This window comes from Typopeltis vanoorti, chromosome 3, assembly GCF_054136105.1.
Source record: "Typopeltis vanoorti isolate ZY-2024b chromosome 3, IOZ_Tvanoo_1.0, whole genome shotgun sequence".
Taxonomy (NCBI): domain Eukaryota; kingdom Metazoa; phylum Arthropoda; class Arachnida; order Uropygi; family Thelyphonidae; genus Typopeltis; species Typopeltis vanoorti.
In genome coordinates, this window is record NC_143551.1 from 89,174,109 (window position 1) to 89,193,858 (window position 19,750).

The window sequence follows — 19,750 nt, forward strand, 5'->3', positions numbered from 1 at the left end:
ATGTGGTATCCTGTCAAACGCCTTTGCCAGGTCCAGCAGTATCACTGTAAACCCATTTCCCTTATCCAGTTCAGCCGTCACCTTGTTATAAAACTTGAGCAAGTTACTGAGGCATGATCTACCCTTCACAATGCCATGCTGTCCTCTGTACAGTATCTCATTTTCATCAATCCATTCCTGTATTTTTCCCTTGACTACTTTCTCCAAGACCTTGACAACGACTCCTGATATGCTGATCGGTCGGTAATTTGCAACGTAGTCTTGGATCCTCCTTTATGCAGTGAAACTATTTTCCCCTCTTTCCATGCCTTCGGGACTAAGCCAGACCTGAGACTCAGATTAAACAACATGGTCAAGGGCACTGATAATTCATTAGCCGCTTCATTCAAGACCCGTGCCGGTATACCATCCAATCCCACAGATGTATTCACATTAAGGTTCTGTAATAGACTATTCACCTCCACTTCATTCATCACAATTCCCATATAAACTAATGGTTCCTTCATTTTTTCAACGTCACCACCTGGATGATATACTTTTGCAAAGTGCGCGCTCAGTAACTCCACTATATCGACTGGTTCAGTGAACTCTTTATCATCGTCATTCCTTAAAATCATTTTGCCACGTACAGTTTTTTTTCTTGCTTGCAGCATATTGAAAGAACTGTTTGGGATTCTCTTTTGCTTGCATAGCTAGTTTCCTTTCTGGTAATTAATTTACGGAATTAACAACGCATATAAAGTAAATTAATTAAAGATAACTTTAATGAATCACTTCTATATTTCGACAATGTCACATTGTCATCTTCAGGAACATAAAGATATGGTATGTGCACTAAAGGAACTAACAAAGCAAATGAGGAAGAAATTAAGACACTAATTTTGTTCCTAAAGTCCTAATGGTGCCCTCTTGCGGGCTAATTTGGTAGTCTTGGCCGTTGGGCTGAAGTTCTCATAATGAAGGTCTCCCAAATTTGTTGAGGTTAGGAAAGTTTTTTAGAGCTGCTGAAGATTCTTTGAATAATCTTTCGTATTTAAACTTGCTGCGATGGATTATTTTTGTCTTCTTCCAACGAATTTTATGGTGGGTATCTAAGGCATGGTCTGCCAGCCCAGAGCGGCTGTACTGGTGAAACCGGATGTAGTCTTGGTATTCTGAAATCCTGATATTTGTTGTTCTGCCTGTTTGGCCAAAGTAGGACAATTTGCAGCTGCAAGGGACCTGGTATACACCAGGTAGGTCTAGGGGGAGTGGTTGGTCTTTGGTAGAGCGGATAAGGGATGCCAACTTTTTATATGGTCTGTAACAGGAAGTAAGGTCATATTTCTTGAGGATATTAGTTATTTTTTCAGAGGTGCCCTGGATGTAGGGGATAGTGATAGACTTGGTGTAGTCTTTATTGTTGAGGGGGGGGGGGGGTTTGTGGTTTTCAGGTTTTAGTATTTTTTGGATTTTTTTGGGGTTATAGCCATTGGCTAAGAAAGTGTTGAGGATGTGGTTTAGTTCCATAGTCAGGGCCTTGTCATCTGAGCAGATTAATTTTGCCCTGTTATATAGTGTTTTTATCACCCCATATTGTTGTGAGGGGGGGGGGGATTGCTGGTGAATGTATCTGCCAGTGTGGGTGGGTTTTCTGTAAACAGAGAAAACCAAAGATCCATCAAGCTGGCGGGTGATTAAAGTGTCTAGGAAGGGGAGGGTGTTGTTTTCCTCTTTTTCTAAGGTGAACTGGACTCTGGGATGTTGGTCTCCCGATATCTCAGCCCTATTTCAGTTCACAATGAACTCAGGCTATTTCGTTTGGCAAGGAAAGTTCTACAAACAGATAGAGGGGACAGCCATGGGTTCACCACTTTCCCCACCCTTGGCCAATTTCTTTATGGAGACATTTGAAGAAAAAGCCTTAAACTCCGCCCCACAAAAACCCAATATTTGGCTTCGTTATGTGGATGATGTGTTTGCTATTTGGCCACATGGCTCAGAATCACTCCACTCCTTCCTAACACACTTAAACAACCAACATCCCAGAGTCCAGTTCACCTTAGAAAAAGAGGAAAACAACACCCTCCCCTTCCTAGACACTTTAATCACCTGCCAGCTTGATGGATCTTTGGTTTTCTCTGTTTACAGAAAACCCACCCACACTGGCAGATACATTCACCAGCAATCCCACCACCTCCCTCACAACAATATGGGGTGATAAAAACACTATATAACAGGGCAAAATTAATCTGCTCAGATGACAAGGCCCTGACTATGGAACTAAACCACATCCTCAACACTTTCTTAGCCAATGGCTATAACCCCAAAAAAATCCAAAAAATACTAAAACCTGAAAACCACAACCCCCCCCCCCCCCCCCCTCAACAATAAAGACTACACCAAGTCTATCACTATCCCCTACATCCAGGGCACCTCTGAAAAAATAACTAATATCCTCAAGAAATATGACCTTACTTCCTGTTACAGACCATATAAAAAGTTGGCATCCCTTATCCGCTCTACCAAAGACCAACCACTCCCCCTAGACCTACCTGGTGTATACCAGGTCCCTTGCAGCTGCAAATTGTCCTACTTTGGCCAAACAGGCAGAACAACAAATATCAGGATTTCAGAACACCAAGACTACATCCGGTTTCACCAGTACAGCCGCTCTGGGCTGGCAGACCATGCCTTAGATACCCACCATAAAATTCGTTGGAAGAAGACAAAAATAATCCATCGCAGCAAGTTTAAATACGAAAGATTATTCAAAGAATCTTCAGCAGCTCTAAAAAACTTTCCTAACCTCAACAAATTTGGGTGCATGAAACTGCCCCAAATTTGGGAGACCTTCATTATAAGAACTTCAGCCCAATGAGAACTTCATCAAATATAGAAGTGATTCATTAAAGTTATCTTTAATTAATTTACTTTATATGCGTTGTTAATTCCGTAAATTAATTACCAGTTATGTCTAACCAACGTATAAGTCTTACCACTAGTTTCCTTTCATAATCGGCTTTTGCTGTTTTTACCACACTCGTTACCCTTCTGGCCTGTACTTTATACCGTTTGTGTGCCTGCAGGTCACCCCTTTCTTTAAATTCCCTCCATAGTTGTTTCTTTTTTTGCAGCTCAAGCTTAATGGTGTTATTCATCCATTTAACCCCTCCTTGTTTCACTATTCGGACCTTAGGTATACAATCAGCCATAACCTCCTGTAAATGCTCTTTGATCACTTCCCATGCTCTATCGACGTCCAGCCCTTGCAGTTGTACATGCCATGGCACTGATCCAAGCAATCTCCTAAGCTTGTCATACTTGCCAGCACTGTAATTCCACATATACCCTGTCTTAATCACAAATTTCACACCTTTAGCCACCTCCCAGGTCAAGACCTTATGATCATTCTCACCAATAGGTGGCAACATGGTCATATTCATTACAGTCAAATTCTCAGATACTATTACCAGGTCAAGCACTCTCACCACCCCTAGTATTTTCAATTACATGCTGTTTCAGATAGTTATCCCTTAATAATTGAATAAAATCCATTTCCTTCCTCACATGTGTCCTCTCCTCCTTCCAATCAATGTTACCATAGTTAAAATCCCCCATAATAATTACCCTCCTTCCACTCATTTCATCAATTTGTTTATGCATACCATCTCCACCATCTATTCCATCACCTGGTCTATAGCAGCACCCAACTGTATATTTTATTCTGCCAGTATCAATCTCACACCAAATAGCCTCAAATGAGCTCCTTTCACTATCCTGCAATACGTCAATTCTCCTTGGCTGCAGTTCATCAGCTATCATCAATAACACCCCTCCCCCAATTTTATTCTCTCTGTCCCTCCTAAACATACTATAACCTACACATTCTATCCCACTAACTATATCATCTTCCGTCAGCCATGTTTCACTAATGCCAATAACCTGTGGCCAGGAAGAGCCAATCAAGGCCAAAAATTCTTCCTTCTTGTTCCTAATACTCCTGGCATTAGTATACATGAATTGCAGCGTTCCCTTTGTCCCACCCCTATCTTGATGCGTTATTCTAAATATCCCATTCCCATTTTTTGTCCTTATTGCTGGCTCAGGTACATTATATACATTTTTACACTCAACTGTCTCACTGATGTCTGGATATCCACTCCCCCCCCCTCCTTGGTAGTTCTAGTTTCCCTGGTTCTGCACATCCATTTTCACTTCATTCAGCAACACTGATCTATCACAAAGTAATGACATTATTACCTCAAACCTTTTACAATGCTCACTTGAAATAGCTGGTACCACAGAAAAGAAACAAGACAAAATCTCTGAAACAAAACAGCTTATGAAGAAACGAAGAGAAATGAAACAATCAACTTTTTTTTTTTTCATTTAAAAAAAAATGAATACACTGAATTGTGCAAAATGATCAGAATACGTATCAAAGAAGAAATAAGAAAATTAAATTGTAAATTCATACAACAAACAATTGAAAACAACTGTAGTCTCAAAAAAGCCAAACAGCAATTGATGAACAGCAACAAACTGATGGTTGCAGTCAAACTACAATATGGGACCATCACCAGAGATAGATATGCTATAGCAAAAAGAGTTGAGTTTTACTCAATATTATATCAGGATGATGAATTAAATGAAGAAGACAACTACGAAACAGCTCAAGTACCACAGATGCTACTAGAAGAAGTTATGTGGAGTATCCAAATCTTCCAAAATGGGAAAGCTGCAGGTGAGGGTGGAGTTATAGCTGAACTTCTAAAAACAGGTGGAGAAATAATCTACAAACTCTTAGCAAAACTATTTAATTTATGCCTGAAGAAAAATGATGTACCAACAACATGGAAGAAGGCTACCTTAATTCTGATACATAAAAAAAGGTGAGTAGAAGACGACGAACTACTGACCTATGAGTCTACTAACAGTGGTTTACAGAGTGTTTACAGAAGTCTTATCTCATAGGCTTTGTGCAACTCTAGACCTAGCACAACCAAAAGAACAGGCAGGCTTTCGAAGGGGCTTTAGTATAATGGACCATATTCAAGTTGTACAGTAGATTATTGAATGGTGTAATGAATGTCAATTACCACTATGTCTTGGTTTTATTGACTATGAGAAAGTCTTTGATTCACGTAAAACTTGTGCAATACTTAAAGCATTACGAAACCAACAAGTGGGAAGAGCCATACATCAGAACCATCAAATCAGCATACATCATTGTCACAGCAGCAATTCATTTCAATGGAAACATCTCTACTGTAGGAATACAGAGAGGTATAAGACAGGGTGACACAATATCTCCAAAATTATTCATGCCGTGCCTAGAAGAAGTATTCAAACTTCTTGATTGAGAAGGGAAATGAAAGATCTGAAGATAAATGAAAGATATTTAAGCCATTTACGCTTAAATATCTTTATGTTCAATAGCCAGGGCAGGCACTAGGCTGGATGTCGCCCGCCTGCAAGCTGAAATGGGTGCCCCAAACAAATGGCAATTTATTTATTTATTTTTATTTTTGTCATAATCATGTGGAAAGAATTTACAAGAAAGAAATTAAATTACACATTTGTTCTTGAAAATATTTTATTAAAATTCAAATTTCCTAGTTTTGATATTAACAAAATTATCTATAATATTCTTAATGTCTAAGTTTTCACATATGTCATTTTCAATAGCTATTAATGCTAGACTTTAAAGCCTTGTTCTTAAATAAGTCTTAATTAATTTAAGTTTCGAAAACGAACGCTGACCGCTTGCTATACTAACAGGTATAGTTAATAATATTCTTAAAACAGTTGCAAAATTCGGAAAAGATAAATTATTCGACACAATATATTTAAGAATATCGAGAGGATTTAAAATTTTTGAAGTATCCTTTCAAAAAATATCTGTATAAGATTGTATCTCATCAAAGAGTTCCATGGCATTTATATCTTTATTGTTACCATCTTTCAAAAGAATTTCTAAGTCGTTGAAGTTTTTTCTTAACTCTTCATTATTAATTATGAAAAGTCTATACAAAAATCTAAAATTATCAACGTGAGTTTTAAGTTGTTTAAAACGTTCGTTTAACGAAGTCCATACAGTATCCAAAAGTGTATAAAATACGTTGACTTTAAATTTATCTTCTGGTGTTTGTGGCTATTCATCAGGATGTTTGTATTGAAACTGACGTTTTTTCTTCTGTTGTTGAACTTCTGATACAGATTTAAACTGTTTCTCCATCCACGTTTTCACTTAGTTGTTTTGCTATAAGTTTTAATAATGGCAAATCATGAGCAGACATATAAATACAAAATTAAAAACGGAAAAACTCGCGTAAAAAGATTATTTAATAGTATAAGTTTCGACTGTGTGTCACAGGCATCTCAGTACATTTTAAGCTCAAATTAAACAATAACTGACAATTTCAAAAAGCGCCACCTAAGTAGCTCGTGTAAGATAACTAAAAATGTCGATAAATTTCCTAACAAAACAAAAAAAAAAAAAAAATTATATATACAATAAAAAGTTAGGAAAGATTAGCTGAATTATAAAGTACTATCTCCCATAAAGGGGATAGACGTAAACCATCAGATCTGTTTAAGTTAGGCGAGTGAAGTAAAGTTTCACATGTTTCTTTATAAAGCCGTTCCATGAGGAACCGACTGACTTTTGTGAAGGACTCTTGTCTTTTTCCAGTGAACTCTATGTCTAGTGATGATGGCATGTTCCGCAAGTCCAGACTGTTCAGGTTCAAGGTATTGAATATAAGAATGGTGTTCTTCTAGCCTAATAGAGGCAGATCTTCCTGTTTGTCCGAAATAAGATAATCCACAAGAGCAAGGAATCTGGTAAACACCTGGATAATTAAGATGTGGAAGGTTGTCCTTAGGAGAAGTGAGAAAGGTAGAGATTTTTCTGAATGGTCGAAAGGAAACAAAAATATTCAGTGGTTTTAAAATTTTTGCTATGCATTCACTAATGCCTTGTACATAATGGATAGGAATGCATGTTATTTCTTCTGTATTTGAAGAGGAAGATATTGAAACTACTCATAGCTCTTTTGATGAAGGAATTCTTATATCCATTAGATAGAAAAGAAGTAATATATTGCAGTTCTTTCTGTAATAGATCGTCTGAAGAACAAAAGGAGTGGGCACTATGAACCAGTGTTTTAATAGTTCTTGCCTTTTGACTGGGATGGTGATTTCTCAGTCTATAGAAAGAAGACTCATACTGGGATGCTGAATCTCATCACCATCCCGGACAAAAGGCAGGAACTATTAAAACACGGGTTCATTGGTACATTGGTATATATACACACACATATATATCTTGGAAACAACCAGAATGTTGACTTGGAATTTCCTAATGGAAGAAACTCCAAGTAACATAGGTTCACTATTCTAAGTCAAGAGGTCATAAACATTAATTAGTCATTCTCATTTCCAATGTTTAGTTGCCAAAAATAGCAAGAAAATAATCGTGCACTTTTTCAAAAAAACACAAAAGAAATAACATTATAAATCACACTTCGAAATCTCCACTCATTGAAAAAGAAAATACTACGTATTTTCTTATTATTATTGTTCATATTATCATCATTATCTGGCATTTTCTTTTAGTACAAAGAAGAAATCACTGCATATTTGGAAAAGACAATGACTGCTAGTTTAGATAGGTGGCAAACTTTTACTACAATTTTACACTAAAATGTATGCCATCTGATCAAAAGTATCTGGACCCCCCCCCTCTGTAATTTACAAACTTACGTCTAGATGTCACTGCGACCTCACTTACTGGTAAAGAAGGCATGGAGCTGTGTGTTGTTCAGTGATAAGAAGTATGAGCAGAATGGGTAGGTCAAGGGAGCTCAGTGACTTCGAATGTGGACTAGTTATTGGTTGCCACATCAGTACGAAATCTGCCAGAGACATTTCAACCCTCCTCAAGTTGCCCAAGTCAACAGTTGGTGATGTGATTATGAAGTGGAAACGTGAAGGCACAACCACAACAAAACCATAGTCAGGTAGGCTGCGTTTAATAACAGACAGGGACCATCAAGCATTGAAGAAGTTGGTTCAGGAAAATCGCCAGACATTGAGTGAAACAATCACCCGGGAGTTCAGCAGTGCTACTAACTGTTTAGCCAGCACCATGACTGTGCGTCGAGAGTTAAGAAGGAATGGGGTTCCATGGTCAAGCAGCTGCCCATAAACCAAAAATTTCTCCTGTGAACGCTAACCTCCACCTGCAGTGGTGTAAAGTACAATGACAGTGGAAAACTGGAAATTTGGAGTGAAGAATCATGCTTTACCATGTGGCAGTCCGTGGGATGGTCTGGTGTTGTGAATGCCTAGAGAACGATTCCTGCAAGCATGTGTAGTGCCAACAGTGAAATTGGGAGGAGGTGGCATTACAGTGTGGGGATGTTTTTTCATGGAACAGAACAGGCCTCCTCGTAACACTACATGGAAATCTAATTGCAGAAGGGATACAAGGACATTTTGATCTGTTGCGTACTATCTATGGTAGATCAATTTGGTGATGACTATTGTCTGTATCAGCATGACAATGCTCCTTGCCATACAGCAAGGTCTGTGAGGGAATTTGTGGACAACAACATTCCAGAAATGGATTGGCAGGCCCAGAGCCCTGACCTGAATCTCATAGAACACCTTTGGGATAAATTAGAATGCCGACTTCGCTCCAGACCCCAGTGACCCTCCACATCACAAACAATTCTTCAGGAAGAATAGGCTGCCATTCCTCTAGAGACGTTCCGACTCCTTGTAGAAAGTTTTCCCCAGCAGAGCTGTCATAGAATCAAAGGGTGGACTCACCCTGTATTAATGCCCACTACTGGAAAGTGTCACAGAGAAAGTCTGATTACAGTTTTGAGTAGGTGTCCAGATATTTTTGATCAGATAGTGTATGAGTATGCTCTCCCAAGTGATTTACATTTGTAACAATTGTCATGTGAATGGTTTTGAAAATAAATTATTTCAAACATCAGCAGTATGAATAGGGGGGATTCCTCTTCCCCCCTCCCAAAAAAAAGCTGAATGCTTATGCAACACATAAGCACCTATTTTTTTTTAAATTCAAATCTTTCTTTCTTAAATAACTGCATCAAATAATTTATAAGTTTTCAATAACAGAAGTGAAATTGTAGTTATTATCTAATCTAATCCTGTGGTCTCCTCTTTAAGAGGGTTGCAGCTGATGAACAGTATGCTTCCACACTTCTCTATCTCTTGCTTCTGTAAGATTCTTGCCTGTCCAATCTTTGATGTTTGCAGTTGGGGTCTTCCTCTCCTTTCCTCCACCATCCCTTCCAATACTATTCTGGGAAGCTCTCCAGAAGAACCTCTCATCAAATGTACTGCAAACGCTATTTTTCTTCTTTGAATACTAGCCATATAGTCTCTTTTCATTTTGAATCTTTTAAGAACCTCTTCATTGCTCACTCTTTCAGTCCAGCTGAAATGATCCATTTTTCTCAAGCACTACATTTCAAATGCATTCAGTCAGTCACTGAACTCCTTATTGATCATCCAGGACTCGCATCTATATGTCCCCATGATCCAGTCTTGAGAATTCTTACTTTCAATTGTTTGTTCAGATTTTTATTTCCTAATATGTGGTATATTTGGAAAAATGCTGCTTTTGCTTTTTTAATTCTGTTCTTAATTTCATAATTAGATCTATTGTCATCGTCCATTCACTATAGATTTTAAAAAGGAGTGGGGACACACCCTTTCTTATGGGGATCCATTCAGTATCCTCTCCTTCAAATCTGACCCTGGCTTCTTGAGTTTTGTATATTCTAAACAAAATTCTCATAATATTTCTATCTATTCCTATTTTATTTAAAATATCAAATAAAACAGAGTGATTAACGTTATCGAAAGCTTTTTCATAGTCCATAAAGCATAGATATAAATCTTTATTGCACTCAGTCATTCTCCCCCCCCCCCCCCCCAAGTGTTGTGATAGCTTCCCTGGTTCCCCTGTTTCTTCTGAAACCAAACTATGCTTCATTTAATTCCCTCTTTATCATCTGTTCCATTCTTCTATATATTATGTTGATTAGGACTTTTGCAACGTGGCTAATCCAGCTGATAGTTCTGTGCTTGCTGCAATCCATCATTCCTATAGTCTTGAGAATAGGAATAAAAATAGATCTTACGAAGTCTTTAGGTATTCTATTGTCCTCCAGACTTCTATTAAAGATGATGGATAGAAGTTTTATTCTTTCCTTTCCCAATCCTTCAGTAACTCTCCTTGAATACCATCCACTCCTGGAACTTTCCTATCCTTTATTCTTTTAATGACTGCTTCGGTTTCCTCTTTCTTGATTTCTGGGGCCTCATTATTTTCTATCTGATCACATTCCAGATTATCTTCATCTCCATAAAGTTCTGTAACTTACTTCTTTCATCTTATAATTTTTTCATTTTTTTTCCAACAAAATCATTCCTCTTTCATCCTTCAATGCACTGCTTTTTATCTCTGTATCTTTGGAACTCCATAAATGCGTGGTATAAGAGGGTGTAGAGAGCGTAAAGAAAGGCGAATATTGTGAGGAAGTTCACCCTCTTATACCACGCATTTATGGAGTTCCGAAGATACACAAGGAAAACACTCCTCTTCGCTCAATTGTGCAAGGAATTGATGGTCCTACTTATAAGCTTTCGAAACATCTTGCAGAATACCTCAAGTGTTTTCTAATAAATCTTCATCATTCATCAAAAACACCACAGACTTCATTTCTCATATCAAAAATATTTCAATCAGCGAAAATGATATCATAGCAAGTTTTGACATTGTTTCATTATTTACGAACGTCCCTACAGAGGAGGTATTAACATTACTAAAGGACAAATTGTCTAAAAAGATATTTGCTTTATTAAAGTATTGTATTCAATCTGGCTACTTCAGATATAGGGACTCCATTTACAAACAAAACCAAGGCCTAACAATGGGCAACCCTTTATCCCCGGTTCTAGCAAACATTTTCCTGGAAGATTTTGAAATGAAAGCCATATCGTCCTTCTCACTTAAGCCGAAACTTTGGAGACGTTATGTTGACGACATTTTCATCATCTGGAGTCACGGACACACATCTCTCATGGATTTTCTTCATCATCTTAACAACCAGCATTCTAACATAAAATTCACTGCTGAACTAGAATGAAATAACTGCCTTCCATTCCAGGATGTATTTCTCATACGATGCTCTGATAGATTTAAAATCTCTATATACAGAAAACCCACTCATACCAACAGATATTTGCACTGTCAATCTCATCACTTTCCACCACAAAAGCTCGGAACTATTTCTACCTTAGGACACAGAGCACGCTCGCTTTTAAATGAACCAAATGAACTCAAAAAAGAAATTAATCACCTTTCTCTTATCTTTAAACAAAATGGATATTCTGAAAAAACGATTAAGAAATTTCTTCTGGATCCTCCTAGGCAGTCTACTATGGCACTACTGATTTTATAGGTAGTATCTCAATACCTTACATTAGTTCAGTCTCCAATAAATTGGCTAAAGTCCTGAAAAAATACAACATCAGGACATTTTTCACCATACTCCCTAAAGTCCGTTCTCTTATAAGCCACCCGAAGCCTATTCATTACAACCTGAAATATCCAGGTGTTTACAAGTTATGGTGCGATTGTAATATTCCTTATTTTGGACAGACTAACAAATCTGTTGAACTTCCTATTGAGGAGCATAAGAGAAACATCTCCTATAAAAGATCACATGCATCTGCCCCATCCAGTCATGTTCTTTTCTCATACAATCCTCATGATGATCTACAGAGTCACGCAGTTTTCTGGGATAAATCCGAAAACATTTTCTGTTGCAGTGATGAGTTTGAAAGGAAAATCTTGGAGTCCAGGGAAATCCTCCTAAATCCTGAACATTTGAACAGCAATTTGAGTTAGAACATCCCTGATAGCCATGCTGCAGTTGTTCAATACTGGCGTTCACGAGAACTTGCAAGCTCACATGCAATGAACAATAGCACGTTAGATAGAACAACTTGAAAAATACAATGTTTTTGTGTCAATTATGTATTGCATTTTTTGCCTGTAATTCTCAGTTTTTTGTAACTTCAATTTTTATTACTGTGTTCTATCTTTAGTGGATACCTGAAGAAAGCTGTAAAAGGCTGAAACTAGTTGTATCATTTTCATTAAAACTAATATTTTATCTTGGTTTTAAGTCATTAAATATTTATTCTTTAAAATGTACCATTACAACTGAGTAGAAGCTCAGGAATACACACACACATATATACATACATATATATATATATATATATATATATATATGTAAATAAGTTTTTTTTTAACTTGGGAATAATGTATATTAGAGTTATCAAGTAATTTTATAAACTTGGTTATTTTACTCCTAATCCCAAGTAAGCAAACAGTTAAGTTTGCCCCTGAAACGTAGTTCAAGTCTAAAGGTGGTGCGATACCAGGGCATCTCATAAAGTTGGGTAAAGCTCTGATCACTATTCTTAGTATTTTCCATAATGTAAAGCACATCTCACTAAGAGATGTATACTGCAATACATTATGGGTGGGGTCACTACCCAGACCGGTTTTAACCTTTTTTGAGGTCTCCTGAGTGAGTAGCTAGACCCTAAATACCAAGGTTTTAGTAGTAATACAGAACCTTATCAACTTTACCTATACAAGTTGCTACAAGGTGTTTTTATTTTGAATAATCTCTGGAGGAGATATAGATGTAAATAAGTTTTTTTAACTTGGGGTTACCAAATAATTTTATAAACTTGGTTATTTTACTCCTAATCCCAAATAAGCAAACAGTTAAGTTTGCGCCAAGTAAAAAAAACGTATTTACATCCATATCTCCTCCAGAGATTATTCAAAATAAAAACACCTTGTAGCAACTTGTATAGGTAAAGTTGATAAATCTCTGTATTACTAAAACCTTGGTGTTTAGGGTTTAGCTACTCACTCAGGAGACCTCAAAAAAGGTTGAAACCGGTCTGGGTAGTGACCCCACCCATAATACTTTTTCTGAGAATTGGGATAAGATTGAGTTTTGGAGAGGTTGAGGTTAAATAGGATATCCTTCTTCATTTGCAGGTGGCATGGAGTTGATCATAACTGTTACCAAGATATTTTAATTCGTACATTGAAAGTTTTCTCAAATTACGAGAAATGCAGAATACTGTCTTCACCAGTGCCATATTTATTGAAATGCCTTGGAAATATCAAGAGTGACCATATGAGTTTCTCTAAACTTTCTTGCAGAACAAGAGGGAAAGAATAAATATCGGTGATTGCTGATTAATTAGTGGGTCTCAGTTTGGAATAGACTGAATATAGATGTTCCTTTACCACCAGTAGTAAATGTTGAATGAGTATGAAAGAGTGTATGTAATGTTATGTGCATGTTAATTATAGAGCACAAGCTTTGAGCACAGTTGAGTAATACTATAAGGAATAGAAGACTCTTGGTTTAATGAGAAGTGCTCTGCATTGGTTGTCTTTACAGGAGTTGGGGTAAAACGCTGATACCAGGTGGTCAGCTTTGTCTCTGATGATGATGTTAAGATAGTACTATCTGGATGTGTGAGAGAGTGTTGGAAGTGTGTAGGGCAGAACCATACCACCTGAGATTAGCTCTGCTAATGCATTCCTGGATGCTGACAATGTCAAGTTCTTTCCTAATATCCTCGTTTTTCATATGATATTGCCATTGATGCCATCTGTTCATGCCCCTAATCTTTCTCAGGACTCTCATATCTGTGGTCTATAGACTTTGGTCAAGTGTTTTACTTCTGATTCAGCTCTCAGATCCAGTGGCCTTTGTGATGGATCATGACTGCTAGTTGAGTAGAAGGTAAGTTTTCTGCACTTGGACTTTTCAGAGTTGGATTTTGAAGCTAGAGTTTTTGTCTGAAACTGTTTGCAGTAAATTGATTTTTTTTATTTTATTTTATTTTATTTTTTATGCTTAAATTGCTATGGCACACTTGTTGGAAAATCAGTATTCAAGTAGCATAACAGGGAGTTTGAGATGAATTGCAATAAATTTCATTTTAGTAAGAATTATTTCACCAGTCATTCAGAGCAGATATTTGGATTAAGAGAGTAGAATAAGTAATTGGACTATAGAAAAGAAGAGTAGAAATCACAGAGATCATCCCTTGGCATCACTTTAGTGCCAAAGGACACAAGACTAAGAAATGAAGAAGCAGATTGTCTGTAGAAAAGGAAAATTGAGTTACCGACAGAAGAATTGACATCTACAGTATATTTGGAAGAACTAATTAAGAAAAATATTGATAGTCTGATGTGTACTCGGACAGTTTGCACTATGTCAATTCTAATTGCAAATACCTTGCATTTCTTCCATCTAGGTTACTGGAAATGAAAAAAGAAAAATGTTAGTTTGAGTGTTGAACATGAATGCCCCTCAAGAAGATTTTTTTAGGTGTACTTAGTCCTGAAAATCAAGCTTTAATAGTGAAGACAATGTGCATTCATGGCTTACACCTGATTTAACATTAAACCATCTTGCTGTATTATCCTTCAATTTTAACTGCTGACATCATCAAATTCCTGATATATACCCTCAAGGGGTACAGGATATGATAATACTACATGAAAAATTACATCATTACTAACTTCCAATCTACAATTTTCCTTCAAATCAGTCTGTTATCTGTCAAGATGCCAACATTATCAGATCTTATATTTCTATCTTCTAAGGCAATTTTTACTGTATCATTCCATCTATATCTTGGTCTTCCTCGGTGTTTTTTTCCTGCCAACCTGGCAGACAACACTTGTTTTGTTAATCTTTCCTCTCCCATTCTGTTTATATCACCTGAGATTAGCTCTTTTAATGCATTCCTGGATACTGACTATGTCAAGTTCTTTCCTAATATCCTCGTTTTTAATATGATATTGCCATTGATGCCATCTGTTCATACAGCTAATTTAGTGTTTTGGCTAATTTCTCTCTTATTCCATATAAAATTATTCGGTTGACTTCCTACCATACCAGCTTTGTTGATTCTGTTGTCTATTTCCATATTTAATTTACCATCTTCACTAAAAATCGTGTCTAAGTAGGTGAAATGTTTTACTTGTTTATATTATATAATTGTAACATTTTGTACAAGGACATGCTCATACTTATCCTGTGAAGGGCTCTGGCTAAGCACATAATGCCTCTCTCATTATGACTATCTCTTTATTCTCCACATCATTCCATGCTTTCATTCTCACCTATATTAGCATCCCTTCCTCTCTCCTCTTCAGTCAGTAAGTGCTAATTTTGAATTTGAACAAAAGTAAAACTGGAATAAGGAAATTTTGACTCAAAGCAGCTCAAAAAGATGCCATTCTTTTTGCACGGGACAACTGATTTCTCAAATTCAAGATGGAAGGAATCACACTGAGTCATTCTGTTAACTGAATGGAAGAAGTAATGGGGAAAAATTAGACAGTTAATTTTTCAACATTATCTACTGTCAGACTGCTGTTTGGAAATGTTGCACATTGTAATTAATGATTGCATTTATTTAAGTCGTCTAATTTCTCTAAGTTAATTAGTACAAGCATTTATAAATATGCATTATTGATTGATATAGGAATCAGAAGAAGAAGTAGATGAGGATGAAAAGATGGATGAAGAAGAGGAGATAGATCATCGGAGAGCACGACACCTAAGAAGAGAGCATGAACGAAGTAGAGGTAAGAAATGGTTATGAACCATTTGAGTCATGTTTTTCTGACATTTTTATGGAGCAAGAAAGAGTAGAAATCATGTGCTTTGTTTTTTCAATAAAATATATCTAAGTTTGGCACTCATTTGCATTCTGAAATTTTACACATGGTAAACTTTTCAGCTTGTAGCAACTATGATAATACTGTTTATCAGGGTCTACTAGGTTCTTCATATAAATATTTTCTGTAGTATTTACTCCTAGTAATTCCTTGGACATAACAATGGTGAATTATCCATCTCTTAGCAATAATGTTTTCTCACCAGTATCATGATCACTGTTCTGTCTGCATATATTGCACATCATTAGAAGAGTATACATACATACAGGACACACATTCTCACTCACTCTGTAACATTGCATGTGAAAATTGGTGATTTGTGACTTTTTAAGGATCTTTATTTCTAGATCCCCATACAGTGCTGTTGTATTTTTACAAGCATTTACCACATTTGCAGTTATATCAATAAAGATATTATCCAACACCTGATATGCTAGTGCCAAGAAATGCCCCTGACTTAAAGCCAGTTGTAGGACCAGGATTCCAAACATCTGGTTGTATGGAATTATGGCTGAAGCAATCTCCATATGAGATTATCTAACCCAACCCACTTTCAGTTGAACAGCCTTTTAAAGGTTGTTCACATCCTAGATGGTATTCAACCCTCCCCCCTTGTCTTTCCCACCAAAGGATATAATCACTGTGAGAATGGAGACTCTATGCTAACATATATTGTTATAATTAATCAATGAATTGTAGTGCTGGTGATCACTATGGAGACATTTACAAACTGACACGCAGTTCATTTTTCAGTTTGGCAGTTAGTGAATGATGTATAAGAGGATATAGTAATTTAAGTATTAATCCATGGGTGGTTTTTATCTTCATTCTTTTCCTTTTTTCAGCAGTCCTTTCATATCTTCATAAGAACTTATATCTTTCTTGAGTTGGTTGATGAGAATTTAGGCCTTCCTGTATAAAGTTTTACCTAAACTCTTCTCTTGTCTCTTGATGTCTGATTAGATTATTTTTTTTAACTATGTAGTTTTGAAAGTAGTTGTTCCTCTTTGGCTCTAGCTAGTACTCTCATTTGAGATTTGTCCACCCATGAAATCTTTAAGAAATTTCTATAGCAATGCACCTCTATCTCCATATTTTCTTTTAAAACTTCTACTCTTATTGTAGAAAGTTTTTTACCTTGGGTATACTATGCGTTAAAGATACTAAGCAATTTTATATAACTTGGTTTTAATCCTATTTCCCAAGTAAGTCAAATTTGCATCTGAATGTAGTTCAAGTGTGAGGCAACTCATAGTAAAGGTGGAGTAAGCTGTGATCACTTTCCTTAGTATTTTCCCCTAATGCAAAGCACATCCCCTTGTGGAGATGTATGATGCTATGCATTAAAGGCATCTCTGCTTTGCATTAGGGGAAAATATTAAGGAAAGTGATCGGAGCTTACTCCACCTTTACCACAAGTTGCCTCAGACTCGAACTACGTTCAGGTGCAAACTTGACTAACTTGTCTGTTTTCTTACTTGGGAAATAGGATTAAAACCAAGTTATATAAAATTTCTTGGTATCTTTGATACTCGTTGTAATTATTTTGTACCTGCATAATGCCATACTGCACGTGTAACTTGATAATTTTTATTTTTTAAATGTATTTTGCCTGATTTATTTGGCTAATTATTTCTTTTGCTTCTTCATTTTTACTTATCTTGCTTCCCAGATTGAGGGTTGGGGTGTTGCTAATTTGTGCTGCATGTCTTCTAGCCTTAGATTCATTTGTGTTTTTGTTGTAGAGAATCACTGAAATTTTCTGTTAATTTTTATATTGTAGGATGATTTTAAAATGTTCATTTCTTCGAGCATTTTATGAAGGTTTTCTCCATTGCTGGTTATAACTGTGATTTTTGCTTTTTCTTTAGCTCTATTGCTGCATGATTTTTGCAATCTGCTAATGCCTTTTATTTCCAACAGGGAGTAGGCAAGGCCATTTTGTCTAACTTTAGGAGATTGAGAGCGAGAGTCAGTCTACTGTTTGCCAATCAGAGATAGCTGGCCCAAGACACTAATTTTAACAGCATCTGGTGAAGAGAGTATAGCAGACAAGTGTTGTCATCTTGTGGTCCCTAACACAATATATTATTGTCTGGAAGGTTCTGTGGTCAATTTTCTTGAGTTTGTGAGGTGAAAAATCTGTTTCCAGAAGGGGAAAAAAATCTGCATGTGCATCGCCAGAGATTGACTAAGTTGGAAACCAGTAGAAGAAAAAGTTGGCATTAGAAACTTCCTCTAGCTAGTGACTAGAATCAAACTTGGAATGTCTTTCTCTGGGCAACCTAGCGTTGTGGACAAGGCTGTAGTTTTTATAGAGATTTAATATAACTTCTGCATTTAGGATTTTTTAAAATAATTTCATATTGCTCCTAATATTATATAATAAAGTAAAAATAGCAAGGTTTTATGATAAGAGAGCTTTTCCCAACAACTTATAAACTAATAATGAATAGCTCATCTTCCTATTATGGATATTAGGCCATATGGCCTGTTTTGGTCTCATGCCATTGCTTTCTTGGTCTTCCAATTCTATTTTTCCATTTATTTTATATCTGTTTAGTATTTATGGCATTCCTATTGTTCATTTGATTTAGATGTTCTAAATCAAATGAACAATAGACTGCCATATAATTTAGGTGTTCTAACCATTTTTGTTTATTTATTTACTTAAACAGCAGTTAATTGCTCTTATATTTAGGGATTGTAAAATTTCTTCATTTGTTTTATGGTCCCACTTGGTATACCCAGCTGTTTTTCTGAGAAATTTCATTTTTGCCATTTGAATCTGTTTTTCATTCTTCTTTTGTATGGTCCATATTTCACTTTATTATAATAAAGATGGTTTAGACAGGACATTATTAGTCTGATTCTGGTGCGTTTTTGTACCAGGGATGACTTAAATATATTATTTCTCATTCTGTTTACATTAACAAAAGTTGATATTTTAATGTCTATATATTTTTCATCTTCATATGATAAGGTCACATCCCAGGTATTTGAAAATATTTACTTCTAATATTTCATTGTCTATTTTTATTTCTTGTTGGGTTTTTTAAAGAAGTTAGAAGATTATTACTTGGAAAAAAATCAATGACAAATTTAAGCAAGATCTTTAAAGATATTAGCCTCACAACAAAAATCAGAATCGTGAAAGCAATGGTATTCCCTGTGGTGCTATATGGATGTGAAAGTTGGACCCTGAGGAAGAGTGAAAGAAGGAAGATAGATGCATTTGAATTATGGGTTTAGAGATGCTTGCTAAGAATACCATGGGCTGCAAAGCAAACCAATAAATCAGTGATAGACAGAATAAAGCCAGATTGCTCCCTCGAAGCTATGATCATCAAGCAAAAATTGTCATACTTTGGACATATTATGCGAGCAAATGACAGTCTGGAGAAGATGGTGATGCTTGCTAAAGTTGATGGAAGCAGGAGAAGAGGAAGACCAAGAATTAGATGTATGGATGGAATTAAAGAAGCAACTGGAGTAAGCTTGGAGGTGCTGAAGGACATGGTCAGGGACAGATCGGAATGGAAAGTGTATGTTCGTGGAGTTGCCAGGAGTCAGAAATGACTCGATGGATCATAACAACAACAAATCTTTATTTGTTGGTTGACTTATATACCAAATGGGTTATGCCATTTCCAGATTGTTATAATTTTATTTATTTGTGTGTGTATAATATATATATATATAAGTAGATATGATTGGGTATAAGTAGATACGTCCTTGCTGTTCTCCTCTTGATATGTCTTTCATTCTTTAAACAGTTTTTGTTTATTTATTTTATCAAAGGCTTTTTTTACAATCAATGAGGGCTGTGTGTTTTTCTTTAGAATTTTCTTCTCTTTTCTAAATAACTTAGGGAATTGAAACAACGTAGATCCGAATATAAATTAAATTATACTTTAA

The 19,750-nt window shown here is 36.2% G+C and overlaps 1 protein-coding gene across 1 annotated transcript in view; it reads left to right on the top strand.

The window, feature by feature from the left end:
• The window catches only part of PQBP1 (poly-glutamine tract binding protein 1), a 98,299-nt gene that overhangs the window by 61,190 nt on the left and 17,359 nt on the right, over nt 1-19,750 (top strand). Inside the window, exon 5 of the mRNA XM_090390717.1 lies at nt 15,637-15,739. Within this exon, the coding sequence (XP_090246843.1) occupies nt 15,637-15,739 (103 nt within the window). The remainder of the gene's footprint in view (nt 1-15,636; nt 15,740-19,750) is intronic.